The sequence below is a fragment of the Lynx rufus genome, unplaced genomic scaffold, assembly GCF_022079265.1.
Source record: "Lynx rufus isolate CCGP_SWC_20201006 ecotype Redwood Valley unplaced genomic scaffold, mLynRuf1.p SCAF_4, whole genome shotgun sequence".
NCBI lineage: Eukaryota > Metazoa > Chordata > Mammalia > Carnivora > Felidae > Lynx > Lynx rufus.
In genome coordinates this window covers 85,769,446-85,792,217 of record NW_025814856.1, presented here as the reverse complement: position 1 = coordinate 85,792,217, position 22,772 = coordinate 85,769,446, and the positions used below count along the sequence as shown (strand labels likewise).

The window sequence follows — 22,772 nt, the reverse complement described above, 5'->3', positions numbered from 1 at the left end:
GTAAGCCAGGCTGCATCACTTTCTGGAGTTCAAGGTGTCTTCCCAACTCACATGAGGTTTGAAAAAATTAAATTCTTTAATTTTGATACAGAAAGGAGGCCACACTGCCACATGGATCTTTTTATCGGTCATTCAAGTCATGATTATTTGCTGCTTCAAAATTAACAGAGTCTCTGCCTTCATTTGGCCAAAATGGGGTTCCATATACTGTGGCATAGTCATGGAATTGGCATGCTATCAACTTAGCATTATTCTGTCAGTTAGAAGCAAGTCACACATTCCACCTGTACTCCGCGGGAGAGGATACACAAAGGCATGACTCCTCAGAGGTCACCTTGGAGTGGTTCAGCCACTGCCTATATACATTTTAGATAGATCACTTCGGCAATGATGTGGAGCATACATTACAGGCAGAAAAAGAAAGCCAGTTAGGAGACTTTTGTTTAGTGTAGGAAAGAAAGGATGAGAGCCTAAATTAAGACAGATGTCAGAAGTTGGAAGTTGAGAGGGATTACTGGGTTCAAGAGATATTTTGGAAGAGGTAAGGACTTTATGATAACAAATTGATTTGGGAAAGGTGGAAGGGTGAACACTGTGTTTAGAATGTTTTGTAGATTTGTAGCTTGGCAATAGGTGGAAAGAAGTCTCACTCACTGTTCAAGGGAATATAGAGTCAGCAAGCAGATTTGGAGAGTAATGAATTCCTTTTTGAATGGCACACATACACTTTCCTATGACCTGGTTATGTATCAGAGACTGAGTTTATCACCAAAATACATTATCTTAACAGAATCTCATAGTGATCCTATGAGTTAGAATCAGTATCCTCATTTTGCAGTTGTGTAAACTAAGCTTTGAGAGGTTAAATGGCTTTCTTAGGGTGTGAAGCTATTAGGAGCAGTAATTAAATTCAAAAACATGCTTGCTCCACATTGAGTTAAACATTTGGGGGGCCATCCAGATGAATAAGTCAGAGAGTGTTGTTGTAGATACACTTCAGAGAGGGCTGTGCTAGAGATATAGATATGGGAGTCAATAGTGATGTAGGTGTTAGCTGAATCCATGACAATCCTTGAGGCCACCCTAGGAGACGGTGCAGATAAAAATTTAACTCTGGGGTGCTCATTGAAGGGTATGAAAATAAAGAATATTTACCAAAGAAATAGAGAAGGAGCAATTATGAAAGTAACAGAAGAGGAGGAAGTAACATCATGGTCTCCTGGATCAAAGACAGCAACAGGTGGGAAAGAAGCAGTGGTCAAGAGCATCAGATGTGGCACAGCTGTGTCTGAGTGACCTTGTAATATGCTCCTTTCCTCATTACCCTGTCTCCTTTTGTACCAGCAAGATTTGAGAGGGGGATTGCCATTCCAGTGAAAAGAATGAGATGTGAACAGGAGGAAGTAGGACGAGGTCAACAAGGGCAAGTAAATGCTAGGTTGAGAGATGACCAAATAAAGAAGGGAAAGCTCTTCTCTGTACCCAAGCACCCAGAAACATAGGTAGATGCTCCAGGCCATGGAGCATCCAATATGCACTTTAAACTCTGGCAACGAATACCCAACAGCCTATCTTATGATAAAAATGGTGCAGGAAAACAAGTTAATTAGTGACCATAAAATTTATTAATCACAGATGAGTGATTCTTTCCCCGGATGTTGGAAGGTTAAATAGAAAGAGCCCCAATTTTGAATCTTTGCAAATTTAGTTGTTGCATACTGTGTGGGATTATTTACACCCTACAGAGAATGTACACCTGCATTATTCAAAGTAAGTTTATTTATTTTAAATTAAATTGAAATAATTATTCATGATATAATGCAATGATACTAAAATATGATCTATATGTTTTAGTAGTTTACAACACCCTAAAACGTTAATTTTAGTGATTTCTGAGGCCCTATTTGAGTGCTCTTTAGTTGTATCACTAGGAGACTGTAATGATGCATATGTGGATGGATTATCACATAGTCTCATGCTAAATTAATTTTTTTCTAATCCTCACAGAGAAAATTAGCTTCTAGAACCAGAACAAACAAGCATATTATGTTGTAAACTATTATAAAATTTATAAATTTCATTATTTCTTATAGAATTGCTGATTTAATAAAATTGTTGGCATTAGGATTTCTCATTCAACTTTTCTTCAGAAGACTACTTTTTAATTAACTTATCTAAATAAAAAACTCTTGAGTTTTTACACAGCAGTAATGGATATAAGTACATGTGTGCTTACCTGTGATATTCTAGATCTACATATGGCAACGTAAGATGGCAAATTAAAATTTCCAGAGATCTTCATCATAATGGCCAATTCTAATTTTGGTTGGGATTTTTCCAAAACCTTGTTAAATATAGACCAGCTTGTTAGAATAAGTATAATAAGTTATCCTTGGATGAATTCTAGACTAAGAATTAGAGAACATAACTTTGACTTCAGAGGACATAGGTTTAAATCCTGCCCTCTATTACTTGTCGGTATTATGACCTTTGCAAATTATGTAACACTTCTAAGCTTTACTTTCTTAGTTATACCTACTTTATGAACTTATTTCAAAGATTGAATGAGATGATATGTGTAAAACCCTGAATGTACTCCCTAGATGTTAGTAAGTATTCAGCAGGTACATGTATACTTGTATCTACATAATATATATTTATTAAAAATCAATCATATATATCTAAAAATATAAATACATACAAGTATGTATGTACATATATAAATATTCTGAATTCCTATCATGAATCCTGATACTACTATTCTACTCACTAGGCATAGCAGTGAACAAAATACACAAATGCCTCTTGTTTTATAGAGTAAATATCCTTGTGGGAGGAAACAGGAAATCAGTAATGTCTGTATAATTATTTTCAGTATTATTTAAATTTGTGTACCCTATATTAGAAAAAGAGGAGAGAGAAACTGCAGATGTTGGGTGAATCGGCTGGCAGTGTAGGAGGCATTTATTTCTTTTGTCTGGAAATAATAGATAAAAATAAAACATGGATATATAAGAATAGTAAATAATGTTATGTAACAAAGAGTGGGAATAAAGAAGGAAAATTTCAGACCACAGAGAGTAAAATTGGTTATATTCTCCATAGACTTTACAAGGAAGGTTCACATAGGCTCTCTCCTTTGATCGTGCACAGCCTTGTCAGGGGTGTAAGGTCTGTCCACATTTTACAGAGAAAGTTTATCCCAATTGGAAGTGCAAAACCAGAATGGATACAGTGAATATAGAGGACACTATTGTAGGTTAGAGGATGTAGGTGTATTTTGTTTTTCAGGAGTGGTGTAGGAACCGCCATTAACTAGGCTGTTAAGAACAATGTTTACCTACTGGTGAGATCTAACTGGGAAAAGAACCATCAGAGAGCATAGTGGCTCAGAGAGATTCAGTGGTCAGCCTGTGAGGGAACAGCACTAATTGGTTGTATCCCTTCCAGTGTAAATGCTATTAGGTGATCTCAGTAGCAGTGTCCTGAATTAGAGTAGCTCCAGTAGGTCTGCTTTTGAGTATTTACATTCTACTTTATCATTTTAGTAATAACTGGAACATAATTTCAGTCTATAGCTTTACTTAACTATAGCTTTTAAATTATTTTTCAATTGCTCAATTTTCACATGCTTATTTTTTAATCAAGTTGATGAATAAAAAAGGAAAAAAGAAAGAACAAGCCATCCTCATTTATATTTCCTATTTGAAATCAAATATATTTTGGCCTTCAGAAGTATTTGAATAGAAAAAGGTGAGGAGGTGCCTGGGTGGCTCAGTCAGTTAAGCGTCCGATTCTTGGTTTTGGCTCAGGTCATGATCTCACAGTTAGTGAGTTTGAGCCCCACATCAGGCTCTGTGCTGCCAGTGCAGAATCCCTGCTTGGGATTCTCTCTCTCCTCTCTCTCTCCCCTATTCATTCTTTCTCTCTTCTCTCTCTCTCTCTCTCCCCCCCCAAAATAAAATAAACTTTAAGAAAAAAAGGTGATTGTGTATATATATTAGGTAAAATGGCTTGCAGAACCTTGGACCACACCCCATAAAGTACATAGTACTATTTCTGCATTGAGACATAGAAATCTTGAAACCAAATGCAATAAATAAAAAAACATAAATAGCCGGAAGTAAAAGTGCAGGTCAGGTTTTGTGATCAAATTAGTTCAAATCAGTACAGATTTTACCACCAAAGAAGTTTAAAACAAAACAAAACAAAACAAAAACTTTTGAAAATTAGACTTGCAGAAAAAAGATAACGGGCCTACCTTTGTAGCAACATGGATGGAACTGCAGAGTGTGATGCTAAGTGAAATAAGCCATACAGAGAAAGACAGATACCATATGGTTTCACTCTTATGTGGATCCTGAGAAACTTAACAGAAACCCATGGGGGAGGGGAAGGAAAAAAAAAAGAGGTTAGAGTGGGAGAGAGCCAAAGCATAAGAGACTCTTAAAAACTGAGAACAAACTGAGGGTTGATGGGGGGTGGGAGGGAGGGGAGGGTGGGTGATGGGTACTGAGGAGGGCACCTTTTGGGATGAGCACTGGGTGTTGTATGGAAACCAATTTGACAATAAATTTCATATATTGAAAAAAAAAGAAGGATAGAACTGAAAAAAAAAGATAACGGGCCTACATTAAAAATGGAGTGTAATCTACTGATATAGAAGTATTATACTATAAATGCTGATTATATTTTCACTCTGTAAGATATCACAAATGGCTCTGCTTGGCTCTTTTGGGGGGAAGGGGAGATTTTATTTTACTGGCACTTGAGATTCTAAGAAATCCTGCTTGCTTTTTTAGTAAAGATTTATTGGTTCACAAATCTGAAAAACAATGGTAGAATGGCTTTAGATGTGGTTTCACTAGGGCTCTAGCTTCTTTCTTTGGAGTTTTGGGCTCTGTTCTCCTTAGCAGGGAGCAGGAATCAGCTTTGTCCTTATGTCAACCATTGTCCTACTTACAAATGGCTGCAGAAGTTTGCAAAGATATTTGCAACTCAATCAGCTCTGATAGAAAGAAGGTCATATCTGGTTCTCTTTGTTCTTCCTGTAAACCCGAGTTCCCATTTTGTATTATTTCCCTTTTGACTAAAACACATTCTTCAGCATCTCTTCACAAGTGCAGGAGATCTGCAGGCAACAGCTTTTCCCAGATTTTATTTATCGAAAGAATGATTGAGTTCATCTTTATTTTTAAAGAATATTTTCACTGGATATAGAATTCTGCATTAACTTTTTTTTTCACCATTTAAAAAAGTCATCCCATTATCTTCTGGCCTCCATTATTTCTAATAAAATGTCATCAATAATGATATCCCTTGTTCTCATGACATGATGTCTTTCTTCTGTTTTTCTTTTTTTTTCCTCCAAGTTTTTTTCTATAGCTTTTGGTGTCAACAGTTTAAATATAATGTGCCTTGGGGTGGCTCTATTCAACTTGGGCTGTATTCAGCTTGAGTCTCACTGCATTTCTAGATGTACAACATAATATTTTTCATCAAATTTGGAAAGTTTTCAGCCATTATTTCTTCACATATTTTTTTCTTCCCAATCTCTCCCTACTGTCTGTTCACAGCTCTAATTGTACGTATATTAGAAGGTTTAATAATGTCACATATGCCCAAAAGACTGTTCACTTTATTCACTCATTTTTTTTTCTGTGTTCTTGCAAGTGGATAATTTCTATTGATACGGCTTCAAGGCATTGACTCTTCCTTCCTTTTTTTTTAAGTTTATTTATTTTGAGAGAGACAGAGAGCACAAGTGGGGGAGGGGCAGACAGGGGGACACTGTATCTGAAGCAGGCTCTGTTTTGACAGCACAGAGCCTCATGTGGATCTCAAACTCAAGAACCGTGCGATCATGACCTGAGCTAAAGTTAGATGCTTAACCCACTGAGCCACCCAGGTGCCCCTCTTTATTCTTTCAACTCCAGTCTGCTACTAAGTCTGTGGAGTTAGACTATAAACTTAGCAAATGACACCTGGATTTGCTAAGTTTGCTAAGTTTAACACCTGGATAATTTTAATTTCTTTTTCTTCTTGCCTATTGACCACACATTTCTCCCCTAAACACACACACTCTCTCTCTCTCTCTTTCTCTATCTCCATATATAATGATTCTCGTTGTTGAATACTGGACATTACAGGTAATATTTTGGCCTTAGGTTCTGTCTTCAGGGGAAAAGTATTAATTCTTGTTCTGGCAGACAGTCAGCTAGAATGGGTTTAGACTTGTTTTACTCTTTGTTAACTATCTTGTGCTCAAGGTAAGTCACTCTAATTTAGCAGGGCTCAAATTCCAAACCATCTCCCTTATATGTCTTATCAGGTCTTGGTTACAAGTTTTGTTCGGATAGCCCTAAACCTAGGTCTTACTCTAAAATGTGGCACTTACTCTCATAGGCTCAGGCTTTTCATGTTAGTTGGATGCCAGCAGTTTGAAGAAGGTGTTAGTGAGATCTGTGTACTCTGGTAGGGCCAGAGCTCCCACTTCACCTAGGATTGCTCCTCCCAGAATTCCTGAAACTATAGTTTATCTGTTCTGGTGTCTGCATAGTAGCTGCAAACTGTTAAGCCCTGGGAGGTCCTATCCTGCAAACATATATCCCAGGTATCAGCAAAAAAATCATAGGGAATTTCCACATGGACTTCTGGAACCCCATTTCTGCACAGCTTTGTCTGTCTGATACCACGTGCCACAGAATTACTTTGCTTCTGTTGCCCCAATTTCTTACATCCTGCCTCCTCCTCTCAGTGGGACCACCATGCACTACTACCTGGACAGCAGCTCTTTGAATCTCTGTTGGGAAATTTTTCCTAGGCAGAAAGTGAGGAGATGATTATTATCTTGTGAAGATTATCTTGTGAGTTTTTCTTCTTTTAGTCATGTGCTATCTACTATCCATTACTTAGAATTACCTCATTTAGTTTGTCAGTTTCATAGTTGTTTACTGCAGGAAGGCTATTCCAGTATCGGTTACTTCATCATGGCCAGCTGCCATATTGCCCTCCAGAAAGATGTTTTGGAATGTATTTCTACCAAGTGTTTGAAACAACTATTTTCTTACATCCATGCCAACCCTAGGTTTTATCATTATTTTAAGATTTGCAGATTAAGTGGGTATTTTTGTAACTTCATATATACAAACTTTAAAAAATATATGTACTTTTTCATATATATACTTTATATACAAATCACATATATCTTCATAATTATATAATATAATTTTCAAAATGTCTAAAGCTTTTTATTATAATTTGCTTGGAGACTCTCCCAAAGTATTTTCGTACATTCCAATTCAGTAATTAATTTTATTTATTAACAGAAAATATGTTTTTAAGCTAAACTGAAGCAGAAAGAAAATTAAAAATTAACATATGTATAAAAAACTAATTTAGTAGTCTCTTTTTTTGACAAATACAACTGCCAAGAAACAAAATAGCGTACAAGGAATTGTATTGTTCATATTCTGTGATTTGCAAATGTTTGAGCAGATATGTATTTCTTCTGTAAAGTTTGTTTAAAATTAACACTTCTAAAAATTATAATAAGTCTGTGATCTGACATAGGAAACAACACCCAAATTTTCTAGGAGACTCCCTAGGTGATTTTGAGTGAGATAGTTTGAACACCACCTTTTGAGAAACTATTTGTTCAACAGAATATGGTCTCTAAACCTGAATGGTAGTTTCTTAGGAGTGAGATGACATTAATGGTGTCAGCAAATACACTTGAAAGTCACTGTATTGAAATTCTGTATTTTCTTTACACTGCAGAAAAATATTTTAACAGTTCTGAAAGGTTCTTCAGCAAACAGAAAAGAAACCTCTTTAACTTAGGTTAACCCAGTACTATCCAAATTTACTTTACCCTACAAACTTTTTACACTATTGCACTTTAGGAGATGCTGAATAGATAGCATTTGTTGATACTGCCTTTCCAAGGGCCTCCCCTCAAATAGAGATATTAAGATGCCTTTGATGACCCAGTGGGATTCTAACTGCCCTAAGGACTGTTGCTGAAGGTTGTCAATATCACAGCACTTAAATTACCTTTTCACATTGGGTGTGAAAAGCTCTGCTAAGTGTGAGAAATTGTGCTAAATGACCTAGTTCAGAAGTTTCTTTTCTTTTTCCCTTTTTCTTTTCCTTTCTTTTCTTTTCTTTTCTTTTCTTTTCTTTTCTTTTGGTAAGAGGAGAACATTCATGAATAGAATTGCCACTTTTTAAAAGTATGTTTGATAAAACCATTAAAAGAATGTAGCAGTTTGATAACATAACAGAAAAAATCTATTATGAATTCATATTCCAACTAACATGAAAGAAATCAACCAACTGGTAAGATCTAATTATAGAAACTTACAAGGTAGGATGTCTAGTCATTTGCCCTCATTTATATATAAAGCTTTCATTTGTCACACACAGTTATTGCAGGTTTGGGGGAGCTTCAGTTGTTTCTTTATTTTAATAAACAAATGCTTCAAAAGTTATGATAAAGGAAGAATTGCCATTTAACAAATATACTGATTTTATCTTTTATAATACTAATTTTAATAGTAAATACTACCACTGATTTACTTGCAATAATTGGCTCTGAAATCATATGTAGGGCTGCTTGGGCCGACATCTAGAGGCACCACGGTGAATATAGAGGAAAAAGAAGAAAGTCTTGAGTATATGCCTTCGGAATTTGTGTGTTTCTTAACTAAATTGAATAAGGCCACTCCTTAGCAGGTACATTAATTACCAAAACCTAGAATCAGATTAGCTACATAATTTGCAGAGCCTGGTGTAAATTGAAGAATCAGAGTCACTTGTTTAAAATTATTAAGAAGTTCAAGGAGGTGACAGCAAAGCATTAAACCAAGTACAGGTCTCTGACTGCAAGACTTTGAGGGACTGAACAGGTCTTACAGCCAGAAAGCCAGCCCTGACTAGATTATTTTGACAGATTAGCAATTGGGGGAAGGGGTCTGCCTAGATCTGATTAAAGAGGCAGTGTTCTCCCAGATCCCCAGGTGAGCAGTGGCAAGCAGACAGTTTGGCACGGCCATTTCCAGTGAAACACCCTCAGGATTATATTTTAAATGAGACTCTGCTGATAGATAGACAAAGGACTATTCAAATGACCTGCTGGGTGATGAGCTATGTTTGATCACGTGTTTGAGACAGCCAACGTTTACTGTGCTATAAATGCAAGCTGTTCTTTTGTCTGCAGACAGTGGAAAGGTTTAGGAATAATATTGCTATGATTCCTTGTATTAGAAAGAAAAAAAAATCCTAGATGGTATAAAATGTATATATAGCAGGAAAGAAGCTTTTCTGGGGAATTTTCTTTAAGGATTCAGTGAAACAAAAGAAAATTAAAATTACTAATGTGGATTGGTGAGTCTACTATGTTATCTTTGTATATAGGTTTATATCATGCAAATCACTTATAAAACTTGTCCTGCTTGATTCACATCACAATGCTTCAATATATTCAAGGTATGACTATTATCTGTATCTCACAGATGAGAAAATTGGGGCTTAGAAAAAAAATGTTGACTCCAATAATGTCAAAAATTTAGTAAGTGATTGAACTATAAATAAAAAATAACTTGTACTTATTGAGGGCATACTGTGTAGCAGACATCATGCTAAGCAATTTCCATGTATTATTCATTTAGTTTTTATTAGTCAGAACTCTTTTAACTGAAAGTGACCTTATATCTTCCTTAATCTAGTTTAAAATATTAGTGTGTTGTATGTGTGTTTGTGTCTGTGTGCGTGTGTATGTTCAACTGAGAATTGCAGAAGGCAACCTCAGACATAACTGAATTTGTGCTTAAATGATGTTTTCAGGAATTTATCTCACCCTCTTTCAATTCTACTTTCCTCTGTATTGTTCATTCTCACATGGAGTCCCTGCATGTGGTCAGAAGGATGGCCCTGCTCCTCCAGATTTACAAGTCTTTAATAGCCCTGATCTCACAAAGAAGGAGGTTCACAAATCTCTAATTCCCAGGGAAGGCTGGGCCCTGACTTGTTTCTGTGCCCACTCCTTCATGAATCACCAGGGTAAAGGAATACTCTTATTGGACAGGCCTAAGTCATGGCATCTCCCTGGAGCTGGACGAGAGATATACACACCATTCCTTAACTGTATAGATTGAGAATGAGAGACGTGTTTTCAAAAGATGTTTCAGGGTGTTATTATCAAAAGAAAGGGAAGTGATTGAGGGTAGGCCTTAGATATCCATTACAAAGGTATAATTATTATTTATATTTACACACAAGCAAACTGAGGCTTAAGGGAAAAAGTATACTCGGCTTCACTGTAAATGTATGATAGGTATGGAGCTTACCCCAAGGAAATAAAAGCAATACCTCAAATTCTATAAAACAATAGAAAGGATTTATGTTTTGAGTATATTCAAGGAATGCCATTCTCACTACCCTCAGAAAGCAGACATTTGATAACTATATTATCATCTTCAAACTAAAAGGTACAGAGATGGCTTTATGTAGACATAAGTAATTGGAAGTTTTATGGATATTTTGGAATGTGTATCTTTCAATGACTAACATTTTAATGGGAACACACTTACTACTTAAAAAACCATAAATTCTAGACCATAAACTGTTGAGTGCTCTGCCTATTTATTTTTGCATCCATACTGGATATGGCGCCTGACACGCTGAAGGCACTCAGTAATTTTGTGTTAAATCAGTGAGTGAAAATGGGTGGCGGATAACCCAAGTCAACTTAGTTATTGACCTCAAAAGTGTTTTCTATATGGGAAACTGAAGATTTGTATGTTTTGGAAAAAAAGCTGTAGACATCTACCATGACTGCATTTTGAGAGTAACTATCCCATTAACATGGGTCTACTTAGGGAGTAGCCATTGGCAATTACCTGTGTATTGGCTCTTCTCTGGTGTCAAAACTGAATGAAAGGATACTTAAGCGTTGACAACTGATCGGTCTCTAAATACTAGTGTATGTTGTGCTTAGTCGAGATTAAATTGGACCAAATTAGACGTATGTCTTCAGAATCTGGACTAGAGACAGTGGGAATCAGGCAGTTTGTAATGAAGGCAGAAATATAAAGATATCCAGAGTAGAACCTTGTAAATAATGTAGAGTTAGGATATTTTTTCCCCTGGCCGCAAGTACTAGAGATCCTGACCAATCATCTAAGTTGTTGATCAACTACTAGAACTCTGTGTGTGTGTGTGTGTGTGTGTGTGTGTGTGTGCGCGCGCGCATGTGTGTGCGTGTGTGCATCTAATGTTTATTTTGAGAGAGAGAGCATGAACAGGGGAGAGGCAGAGAGAGGGGGAGACACAATCCTAGGCAGGCTCAGTGCTGTCAGCACAGAGCCCCATGTGGGGCTCCACCACATGATCTGTGAGATCATGACCTTCAAAAATCAAGAGTCAGATGCTTAACTGACTGAGTCATCCAGGTGTCCCTACTGCTGTGTCTTTTAAATAGTCCAGTTTCAGTGAGGTTTGGCATTTGGTAAAATAACTACATAATCAGGTAAAATTCTGAGCACCACATTTTAAATAGGATAATGCCAATCGCACAGTGCCCAGAGAAAGACAAGCAATAAGATTTGGATTTGAATTTGGATAAGTATACCAGAAGTGAGTGCTCATGCTTAGACCAGAAGAAGAAATTATAAAGATAAATGTGGAGGGATGTAAAAAAGAGATTGAATGCATTCTTGGTAGCCGTAGAATAAAGGGAAATCAATAAAAGAAACAGAGCAGTAGATTTAACTGAAGAAGAAAATTTTCAACCTTTTGCTGACTTGTGAAAGATGATCTTGGACAATAAAATTCTACTGATAAGATATTATAGATTAGATTTCATTAGATAGAGATTCTTCAATGTAAGGAATGCATTGTCCAATTTTATGGACAATTTTCTTTTCTTCTTTCTTAGAAAGCTAAACTAATTATTAGAGGTGAACTTAGCATAAAATTTAGAGTTCCTCTTTGTAATTGTTTGGGGGAAGACACAAACAACTCTTTTTGTATTTTTATATTATTTTAAAAGGCTTCCCAATTTACATAACTTTAAGGTCTCATGAAACCTAAATTAATAATGATGATTAATAACACCACAAAGGGGGCGCCTGGGTGGCGCAGTCGGTTAAGCGTCCGACTTCAGCCAGGTCACGATCTCGCGGTCTGTGAGTTCGAGCCCCGCGTCGGGCTCTGGGCTGATGGCTCAGAGCCTGGAGCCTGTTTCCGATTCTGTGTCTCCCTCTCTCTCTGCCCCTCCCCCGTTCATGCTCTGTCTCTCTCTGTCCCAAAAATAAATAAACGTTGAAAAAAAAATTTAAAAAAAAAATAATAACACCACAAAGATTTAAAGCTATTCTATTCATATTTGAATCCACACATTTGAATGACTATTCTAATTTATGAATATAAAACTTTAATATATGGAATTCTAGTAAGAACCGATATATTCATTTGTGATGTACTGATGAAAGTTGAACCAGTGTAATGAAGAACGCTGCAGAAATGCTAGCTCATAAGTACCAGTACATGCCTAAAGGTGGAAAAGTAAAGGAACTAAAATGGATGTTTATTTTCTTCAATGTCAGAATTAAATAATATATTTTTATCATAGAGCCAGACACATAGTGGGCATCCAATAAATATGTGTTTCTCTCTGGGGATCTTGCATTTCTATGATTTTGTTTGAACTTGATTTTCAAATACAAATGTTACCAATTTTTGAATTTGCTTATTTTTTTGCAAGAATTTCAGACAAGTTGACAGTCAGTTTTATTTGTTAGAAAAATATATTTTTATCTTAATGGCCTTAAAATAAAAGGGAATCTACTCATCATTACCAGCACAACAAAAAAATAACTAAAATAGAAAGACAAGCAATAAATAAAAGTGATGCTCTAGCTTTTATTGCAAAGGAGTCAAAAGCATGTATTGCTTTATCTTTTTATTAAACCATTTTTATAGCCGCTCTTTGGGTAATATTTTATAAATGGCATGAATAAAGTGTGTGCCTATTTGTTGTGGATTCTTTCAAAAGTAATGATGATTTGTGTGAAATATGGCTCACAAAGTAAGTTAAAACGTTACGTTAAAAACAGGAGCCAGTTGTCTCATTTGAGAATATTAATTCTTTTCAGAGCTGATAGTTTTATCTTTGGGAATCCCTGTAATCAAGATTCTTTTTCATGAAGTTTTATTTGAGAGTATGGTTACACAGTTTCTGCTCTGTCTCTGCTCAAGAAAGAGGTCATTGCTGTCATGAAGAATGGCTACAAGCTGCAGCAAGGAACCATAAACCTCTGTTGTGACCTCTTTAAAAAAAAAAGAAAAGAAAATATAATGCCTATGATAACATGATTCAAAACAAAGATGTTTTAAAACAAAGATGTAAAAACACTCTCATTCTTCATACACGCACATACACGTGCTCACACACAATACTACACAAATCTGACCTAGCTGTTACAATTTCAAAGTTTTTATTTTAGGGTTTTTGGTACATCCTATTCCCTTAGAAGTTTCCAAGGCTCTTGGTGATGAATTGTTAATAGAAATTGGGGAACACCTGCAACCATACTCATCCATTTTAATTGTGACCTGTCTCTGCACAGCATCGCCCAATGTTTTTCACTTCAAATTTATACACACGTTTACCGATCTTCCAAGAAAATAGTACCAATTGGTATCAAATTTAGAGTTTGGAACTTCTAAAATCAGGTGCTCATACTTTGTATCCTCACAGGGCACAGGGATTGGTCTGACAAAATCTCTAGGTCTTGTTCTTCTGTACAAACATTTTTATTATAATTAATAGGTTTTAATTTTTTAGTTGGTAACATTTTATTTAAAAATTTTTTTTTAATCTTTATTTACTTCTGAGACAGAGCATGAGTGGGGGAGGGGCAGAGAGCGAGAGGGAGACACAGAATCAGAAGCAGGCTCCAGGCTCTGAGCTATCAGCACAGAGCCTGACGCAGGGCTCGAACTCACAAACCGTGAGATCATGGCCTGAGCCCAAGTGGGCCACTCAACCCACTGAGCCACCCAGGCGCCCCTTAGTTGGTAACATTTTAAAGTAGAGTTTATTTTTTACTAAGAATTGTTTGAGGGGCACCTGGCTGGCTCAGTCAGTAGAGCATTTGACTCTTGATCTTGGGGTCATGATTTGAGCCCCACGTTGGGTGTAGAGATTACTTTTAAAAAAGTAAGAATTATTTTGAATCTTTCAATTTAGGTTGATAAGATAGAAACTATCAATGTGAAATGTGATCTTTTATGTCAGAAATACTCTTGCCTGTGGAATACAGACCACTTTGAGATGTGAGATTTGGGAATTAGGGATTCATCACTAAATGATTAAAGTCCTGTACAACTCAATTTAAATGAACTCTTATTGACATTTCTCATCAGAATTTTTAAATATTCCAGTATCTGTTGACCATAATATATCTTTACAAATTATACACCCACAGTTACATGTTCATACTTAAAACTAATGACTTGATGCTTATGATACAGCTCATTAATTATTGTAATATTGTAATATTTTGTATTGTATTGTAATATTGTAATATTTTGGTGAGGAAATAACATTTTTACTATATCATTCATTCACAAATTTGCTTTAACCCCACGTTGCCGAATCTCAACTAATTTCTTTTAAACCGAAAATGTATGTGATTGGTAGAGTGGCAAAATTATATGTCTATAAAATGCTTATGTGACATATGAAACTATTTAACTAAGAATATTGGCATAAATAACATTTTCTGTATGTATTACATTTATTTGGGTGTCACTCAAATAAATTGAGTGACAATTTATTGAGTGACAAATAAATGAGATTGGGGCAATCTCATTGGAAATATGAGTAATTTTTTTTTTTGCTTCAGTTTATTTGGACCATCTGATTTCATATTTTCCCCTGAATTTTAAGAATATCCAAAAAATTCTCTCAAATGTGTGTATATGTGTGTGAAAACAGTAGAATTATTCTGTAAATAGGTGTCCACATCTGAGATGATAACACATTTATGTTTCTGCTTTGAAAATTATTTTGAATTGCGAGTTAAACATTTTATTGTGTCTGAAATCTCTCGTGGCCACAGATCAAATGTAAATTTCTAGTGCTAGTGCTTATAGTACAATTATAAAAATTCATTTGTGAATTCATCTTTTTCTCAGATAATCAAATCATTATGTATCAGTGTTAATGAAAACCTGGGAGCGTCTTTATAACATTGGTTTGGAGGTTTAACTAATATTCTTAAGGGCCAAACTTACAATAATGTATTAATATTTAAAGAATACACACTTGGTTCAGAAACAGAACCTTTGACTTTATAAGACATTCAGACATTCTCTTCTCTCATAGTTCTGACTGTACCAAATAGGTACAAAATATAAGATGTTCTTATTAGTTCAGTCTGAATTATATATTACCTCAATTTAAACATACGAAGTTTGAAAAAATATAAAATAAAATAAACATGAAATTTGGAATAAAATTAGAATGCAGCAAATGGTAATAGTTGAATATACATGGTGTTTTCTTGATGACTAATTAATTACATAAATAATATTCTAAATTCTAAGCCAGTGGGTTTGTGTTTAAATGTCTTTCTTTCCTACATTGCATTGAGTTTTTGTTGTTTTTTTTTTCTTTTTTCTTTGATGCAGATCGAGGCACTGTGCAGAAGGTGGTGGTTCTTCCTGCTAATAGCTCTTCCAGGGGTGAGCTCATTCTGGAGGAGTTAGAAGTCTTTAAGGTTTGAACATCTCTTTTGTTAATCTCGGAACATGCGTGATGGATGGAATTATTTCATCTTAGAGCCACTTGGGAGGAAAAAATACTTGATAAAAGATCAAATAAATGTCATAAATGTTTGAGGGTAGGAAACGCTAGATAAAGTGAGAAATATAGAGCAAATATTTTACTGAAGTTTTTTTTTTATACATTTGAAGTTATCTTAACATTAAAAGATTAGTTTTTTTCAGCGATTATCACGACTCCAAGAATTTTGGTCATCATTATTTTTATAAATGGGCTTTTGTGGTCAAGGTCTAAAAAATTTGCCGTGAAAGGGCTTTTATCATTTGCTTCACAAGCCGCTGAAACTTAAATGCTTTACATTATTGATTGTTAGATAAACTTTCTCATAATTTTTTATCCAGGAATTTTAAAAAAAACTACTTTGCTTTCTCTTGTTTTATTGCTTTCAATTCAGATGTCACTCTGGTTACATAAAACAAATGTTGTCTCTTTACCACTCAAAACTCATGTTCTGCTGAACTTGAGATTTCATTATTGTTCTCTTTGTTCTTAAATGTGGGCTTAAAAAAAAAGGAAGAAAGAAAAACAGTATACCACAACAATAAAAAGGCACACAGAAGGAAGTTCATTCCTGAAAGACATAACCTGCTCAGAAAAAGGTGCCTGTTCTTTATGTATCTGTGATCCCGGAGAGCAGATTTGTGGTGTTCTGCACACCCTTCCTTCCTTAAGATGAGTCATTGAAGTTCGAGTGGTTTATGTGATAAATACTTGGAAAAATGGATAAAACACAGCCAGAGGATCTGTTAGGACTACGAAGATACTTTACCATGGAATCAATCCTATTGCAGACTACTATTTCCAAATTAACCAATTAAGGGAGGAAAAAAAAAGCCCATGGATATCAAAAGACCAGAGTCAGCCTTTATTTTTTTTTAATATTTATTTATTTTTGAGACAGAGAGAGACAGAGCATGAACGGGGGAGGGTCAGAGAGAGGGAGACACAGAATCCGAAGCAGGCTCCAGGCTCTGAGCTGTCAGCACAGAGCCCGATGCGGGGCTCGAACTCACGGACCGTGAGATCATTACCTGAGCTGAAGTCGGATGCTCAACCGACTGAGCCACCCAGGAGCCCCCAGAGTCAGCCTTTAACAGTACAATTAGCACTGTAGGACTCCCATGAGCAGGCTATTGCTGGGTCAGTTAAGTTGCTTTGCTTAGTTGAGCAGACTCAGAATATATTAACTTATTAATATATGGGAACATATATTACTGAATTTATAAGCATGTAAGTGATCAAGATGCATTTTTTGGGGTTATGCTAATAAATTTTAAATTTAAAGGAAAACATTTTTTTAAATAATCAAATGAAATCTGAGGAACTCTGGCAATTTTTCCAGTATGTTATTAAATTTACAATTTTGAATGCTAGACTCACTTTGGCATAAGGTTCTTCATAATTAGCGCATTAATGTTGTGCTTACCAAATGTTAACTATGTACCTTCAAGTGCTTTTTCTACGCCTTGCTTTATAAAAGAATTGATCGTTTCACTAGATTAACCAAAATTGCATTATAGATAAAATATGTTTTCCTCATTCGATTCAATAAGGACAACTTGGCTTGGCCAAAATAGCAAAGTACTTTATTCTGGAATTTTCCTGAAGATAGCAAAAATTATTATTATTGCAGAGCTTCATTTTTAATTCTGAAATATCAGTTTTTAATAAGCAGAAAACTTTAACTGAGTTTGACACAAACCCAAACATATAAGTTATGGAAAGCTCTTAAAGAAACGTGAGTCATTCTGATCATGTGCTAACTACTTATGGTCTGTTATATAAGTTATGCTGGTGTTATCATCATGAAGAATAAACTCTCAGTGGAAAAATAGAGTCAGTCAAGACTAAAAAAAGTTGAGCTTTCTTATGGAACCCTATGCCAGTGATTGATATGGCTAAACAGAGACACAGTTACCAAATACAAGTTACTTACTGTCTTCAACATGGTATTTGTGTCATATTTTCTGATGTGAGGTAAAAATAACTGGGTGTGTATGATATACTGTGATTAGCACGTGAGGAAATAATGCATTTGAACTGAAACAAACTCCTTAGCTAAGTGTCACCCTGATATATTGCAGAAAACACAATGTAACTTTTAAAAACCAGACCCTTTGTTTATTTTATAGAGTGCAGAACCATAATTTCTTCTTGTAATCCTCTGTCCAGAATATTTCCTGAAAATACATCCAGCTTCCTCAAACTTAACTTATATAAATTGCAATATGTTTTGTATGTGTGTGTGTGTGTTTCTAAACAATGATCAAAACCTGTGGCAAATGAATGTTTAGATATATTACCATTTTCTCTTTTGAACATGTGTAAGAACACATACCTCTAGAAACGAAATAATTGTAGGTACAGTTAATTTTGAGTGCTTGCTCTCACTGGAGCTATTCAAATGAAACTTCACAGATATTTATCAGGTTATCGCAAGTCTAATTTTGAAAGGAAGTGTATTTTGTTTAAGAATAAAGTTTATGAATAGAGTGACTTTCAAAAAGGATTACTATTTCAGAAAATTCTTAGGTACTTTCACTAATTCACATTTATCAAGAGGACATTTTCTAACAATATTTCTTTGTTTGCAACAGAAGAATTAATAAGCATGATTCGTTCTTTTTTTTTTTTTTTTTTTTTTTTTTAGCATGATTCATTCTAATACCTCCTTCCAAAGCAACCTCTGGCAGGTGCAAGGTAGTATCTTATGCAGATAGTGCTTCTGCTGTGGAGGAATAACATGGGGTACCATTCCACAGCATCTTACCCACCCCATTCAAGCCTAAGTTTTATTCATTGGGTTCAATATTCCAAGATGTAATTTTTTCAATTCTTTCAAATTTCTCAAATTTTTATTCCTTTTCTAATGACTGTGTTGATCATGTGTTATAATTGCTACTTTTTTTTTTTAGTTTAAGCATAGATATGTGTCACAACCCATCTTTATCACCAGAAAAGGAAATGTAGTTTATAGACAAGTGTTGCTAAACTTTGAAAGTATACATGCATATATAGAGAAATGATGATTTCTTGAATTTTAACGGAAAAGAGAACATTTTAATGTAAATATTTTTAAAGAATTATTTTAACAGCTGACCCCCCCTTTTTTTTTAATTTTCAGAATCATGCTCCTATAACAACACTGAAAATTTCATCCAAAAAGGTAAAAACAACCCCGTTTTTATTTTATTTGCATGTTATAAACCTTTACTATGATGAAAAATATATTCTGTAAAATATTAATTTTAGTATTAGAAAAATAACTAATACTATTTACAGGATACCACAGAATCACCTTTAATTTTTGTACATCATTTACAAGCCATTAATGGAAGACAAAATAGGTCTATTTTGTATAAAACCCCATCAGGGGAGAACATATAAATATATACAGCAAGATATTCCAACATTTTATATATCCTATATTCTCAAATATTACAGTGTGTGAAGCCAACCAAAATAAAAGTAATCTTTTTGTAGGAAGAACTCGGCATAATGTTTGGGCTACTATAACATCACAGACATTCTCAGGGGCTTGGAATGAGTAATCAATCCTCTTTTGAGTCACTGCTGCTATCACATGTTTGAAATGTGCAATGCATTCTTTTATGCTTATTTCTAAGGAAGTGCTATTTTTTTTTAGAGTTTATACATATCATTAAAAAATCTGAATGTCTCAAATCTAAACCATATAAGGATTCAGGTTTAGAGGAAGAAATGTTTGACTGTGATTGTCGGGAATGTTTAATCTTCTAATTCGTGCCTGCACATGCAAATGCACAATGACCATGAAAAGGAAAAGCCCTATCCCAGTCTCTACGTGTGTGACTCACGTACTTCTCCAGGCACAGGTGTTCTCTCTGAAGAAAGTTCTAAGGGACAGAGTCATAGAGTCAAAAGTGGAATAGGCTTCAGAGTGGGACTGACATGCATTTGAATACTAACTTGTCCATAAATTATGGACAGATCATTAAACTTCACTGACCCAAGTTTCTGCCTCTACAAGGTAATGCTTTTCTCACAAATGAGTTAATTTATATAAATTGCCTAAAGTAAAGCAGGTCTTGGTAACTGTTTAAAGAGTCTGGGATCTATTTTTCTTGGAATATGGAATAAAGATTTTAAGTGTTAGCAGAAATGATGACATAACGTTACTGTTCTTTACCTTATTTGGTCTGATACAGATGAAGAAGTATTCCACAGTCAGTCTTGTACTCTTTTCACTTGACTCAATTTTATGAAGAAAAATAAATAGGGTACAATGGAGCTAAAGATCTCATCTGTAAAAATGTTTGTGTGGTGCATAACAAACATTTTCCCAAGTAACAAGAAGCCATTCGTCATTTTCCCCAATGTCCTAGGGAGCTGATCCCAAGTCAGAATTGTCTTTGAAGTCAGCAGGGAAGCCCTTTGTTTACAGTAGCTTAATGAAAAGAGAACGTGTCAGAATAAAATTCAAAAAGGACACAGAGCCATTTGTGTGGCAGAGTAGTTCAGTATACAATTACAGTAATACAAGTTACAATACAACTTGAAATTCAGCTGGTATACTCATAGTTCACAATACATTCCGTTAAATTGCAGTATGCAACACACATATGCACACAGGAGAGACTGAGTATTACATCTGTCTTCAACATCTTATATTACAGATAATTAAAAATGTTTCTTTCAATCATTAGATTTAGGATATGGTAATTATTTGAGTTTTGGGGAACTCATTTGCACAACTGAATACTACATTAAATTTTCAGTGAGAAAGAAGCACAGATCATCGATGGTATTTCATATACATTTAAATACCATGAATTTAGTACCTTCCCTAGTGCTCAGATTATATTATTTTCTATTTTATGCTTCCTTATTCCCTAGTTTATTCTTGCATTCCATATATCACAAAACAGTTGGATTAATACAAATGATAATTTCTAGAATAAAACTACCCATATTATTTCCTGAAATAAACCAGTTTCCTTACAATATTTTGATGCAGCTGATGTATTCACTATATCTGTACTCAATAAATTCTTATTTGAAATGTTCTTAGAGAAATTATTATTGTCAAAATATGCTATTGTTTTCCTATAGTTTGATTGTCTCAAGTAGGGATCAATCATTTTCAGCCCAATTTCTAAAAAATTAATTGATCTGAATAAAATATTTTTTATTGAACAGTACACTGAGGTTTTATTCAAATTATTAATTAGAATTAAAAAAGTGTAAGATGATAGTTAACTGGCAGTTTATTCTACTATGTTATTTAACATTCGTTGAGAGATTAGGAGTCAGACACTATTCTAAGGATTTTATATGGAGTTAGCCCTTACATTTAGTTCTTTAAAAAAACTGTGTGGTATAGGTACTGTATTATCCCGGCTTTATCGAAGAGGAAGCTGAGATTCAGAAAAGTTTCACAGTGTATTTGTGGTTGCACTGGGATTTGAATCCCAGAAGTGTGGCTCCAGAACCTAGTGGATCAGTGGTGCCCCTGTTAATTTAAATTTTAAATTTTAAGTTGTATATATGTGAAATATGTATAGATGTCTGTGTGTGTGTGTGTGTACATGTGCATATATGTACATATTTAAGTTCCAGCTTAGAGATTCTCTAGCTTGAATTATACGATATCACTTCTTTATAAAGTATGTGTCCGTTAGAAACTTAATCTTTCAACTCCTGAGAACTAATTTATGCATAGATAAAAGAATTGGAGCAGCATCGTAAGAAGCTCTTGACATCGTACAAATGAAGGAGAGTGAAATCTTTATTTATGACTTAGGGTGCTGCAGGTCACTGGGTCATACAGAAAAGTTAAGACACATCTAAATATAAATGCTGATATTCTTCTAAATAATTAAAAATTCCTCTAATGAGTAATATGTTATTTTCAAAGGCATGTGAAACATGTTTTTCTTCAATTTTATCTAATACTGTGTACTGTTTTCCTTAAACTTAAAAATACCCTTTATTTTAGACTTGACTTTTTCAAATTTACAAGGTGATGGTTTCCCATATTTGAAGAAAAAGAAAGCTGCCTGTGCACTCAAAAAAGAAAGCAAACATCATAATTTAAATCTGTAATATATTAGCTCACATCTGAGAGAACAATAAATCCCAATGTCTAAAATGTATTACCGTTCTACATAGGGCTCTGAGCTTTTTTTTTTTTTTAAACAGGAAAGTGGTAATGTTCTAAGCATATTAACATAGGAGAATTCTATTTATTTTGGCTTTCTACCCTCTGTACTTCGCTTCTTATTTTTAGCCTATTTTAAAATGAATCTAAGTTGGTATAGACACATATTATAACGTGTTCCTGCTAAAAGTCCTCTTTAATGTCCACATCTGAAATAAATCATAATCTTTCCCCTAATAGCAACAGTTGTATGTGAGCTCCAATGAAGGGGTTTCCCAAGTGTCTCTGCATCGCTGCCACATCTATGGTACAGCCTGTGCTGACTGCTGCCTGGCCAGGGACCCTTACTGTGCCTGGGATGGCCATTCTTGCTCAAGATTCTACCCAACTGGGAAGCGGTGAGTCCCAAACATTCAGCTGAGAATCAAAAGCGATGTTACCAGACAACTGAGTCATGCTCCACACGTATTCTTTTCAATGGCGTTAGAAATAGTAGCTATGTTCAGCATCACGTGTAGTCAATGAATGAAGTAAATGCCTATGCTTTATAACTTGAGATTTTCACAGATATGTGAGGATACAGTCCTTTGGCTTTTTGTGGGGTTTTTTGGTTTTTATTTTATTTTATTTTTAATATAATTTATTGTCGAGTTAGCTAACATACAGTGTATACAGTGTGCTGTTAGCTTCAGGGTAGCTTCCCATGATTCATCGCTTACATATAACACCCAGTACTCATCCCAAGACATGCCCTCCTCAATACCCATCACCCATTTTCTC

The 22,772-nt window shown here is 34.9% G+C and overlaps 1 protein-coding gene across 1 annotated transcript in view; it reads left to right on the top strand.

Moving 5' to 3' along the window:
- SEMA3C (semaphorin 3C) overlaps window positions 1–22,772 on the top strand; it is a 174,666-nt gene that overhangs the window by 134,021 nt on the left and 17,873 nt on the right. Inside the window, exons 12-14 of the mRNA XM_047097367.1 lie at window positions 15,700–15,788; window positions 18,978–19,019; window positions 22,233–22,390. Coding sequence (XP_046953323.1) covers window positions 15,700–15,788; window positions 18,978–19,019; window positions 22,233–22,390 — 289 coding nt within the window. The remainder of the gene's footprint in view (window positions 1–15,699; window positions 15,789–18,977; window positions 19,020–22,232; window positions 22,391–22,772) is intronic.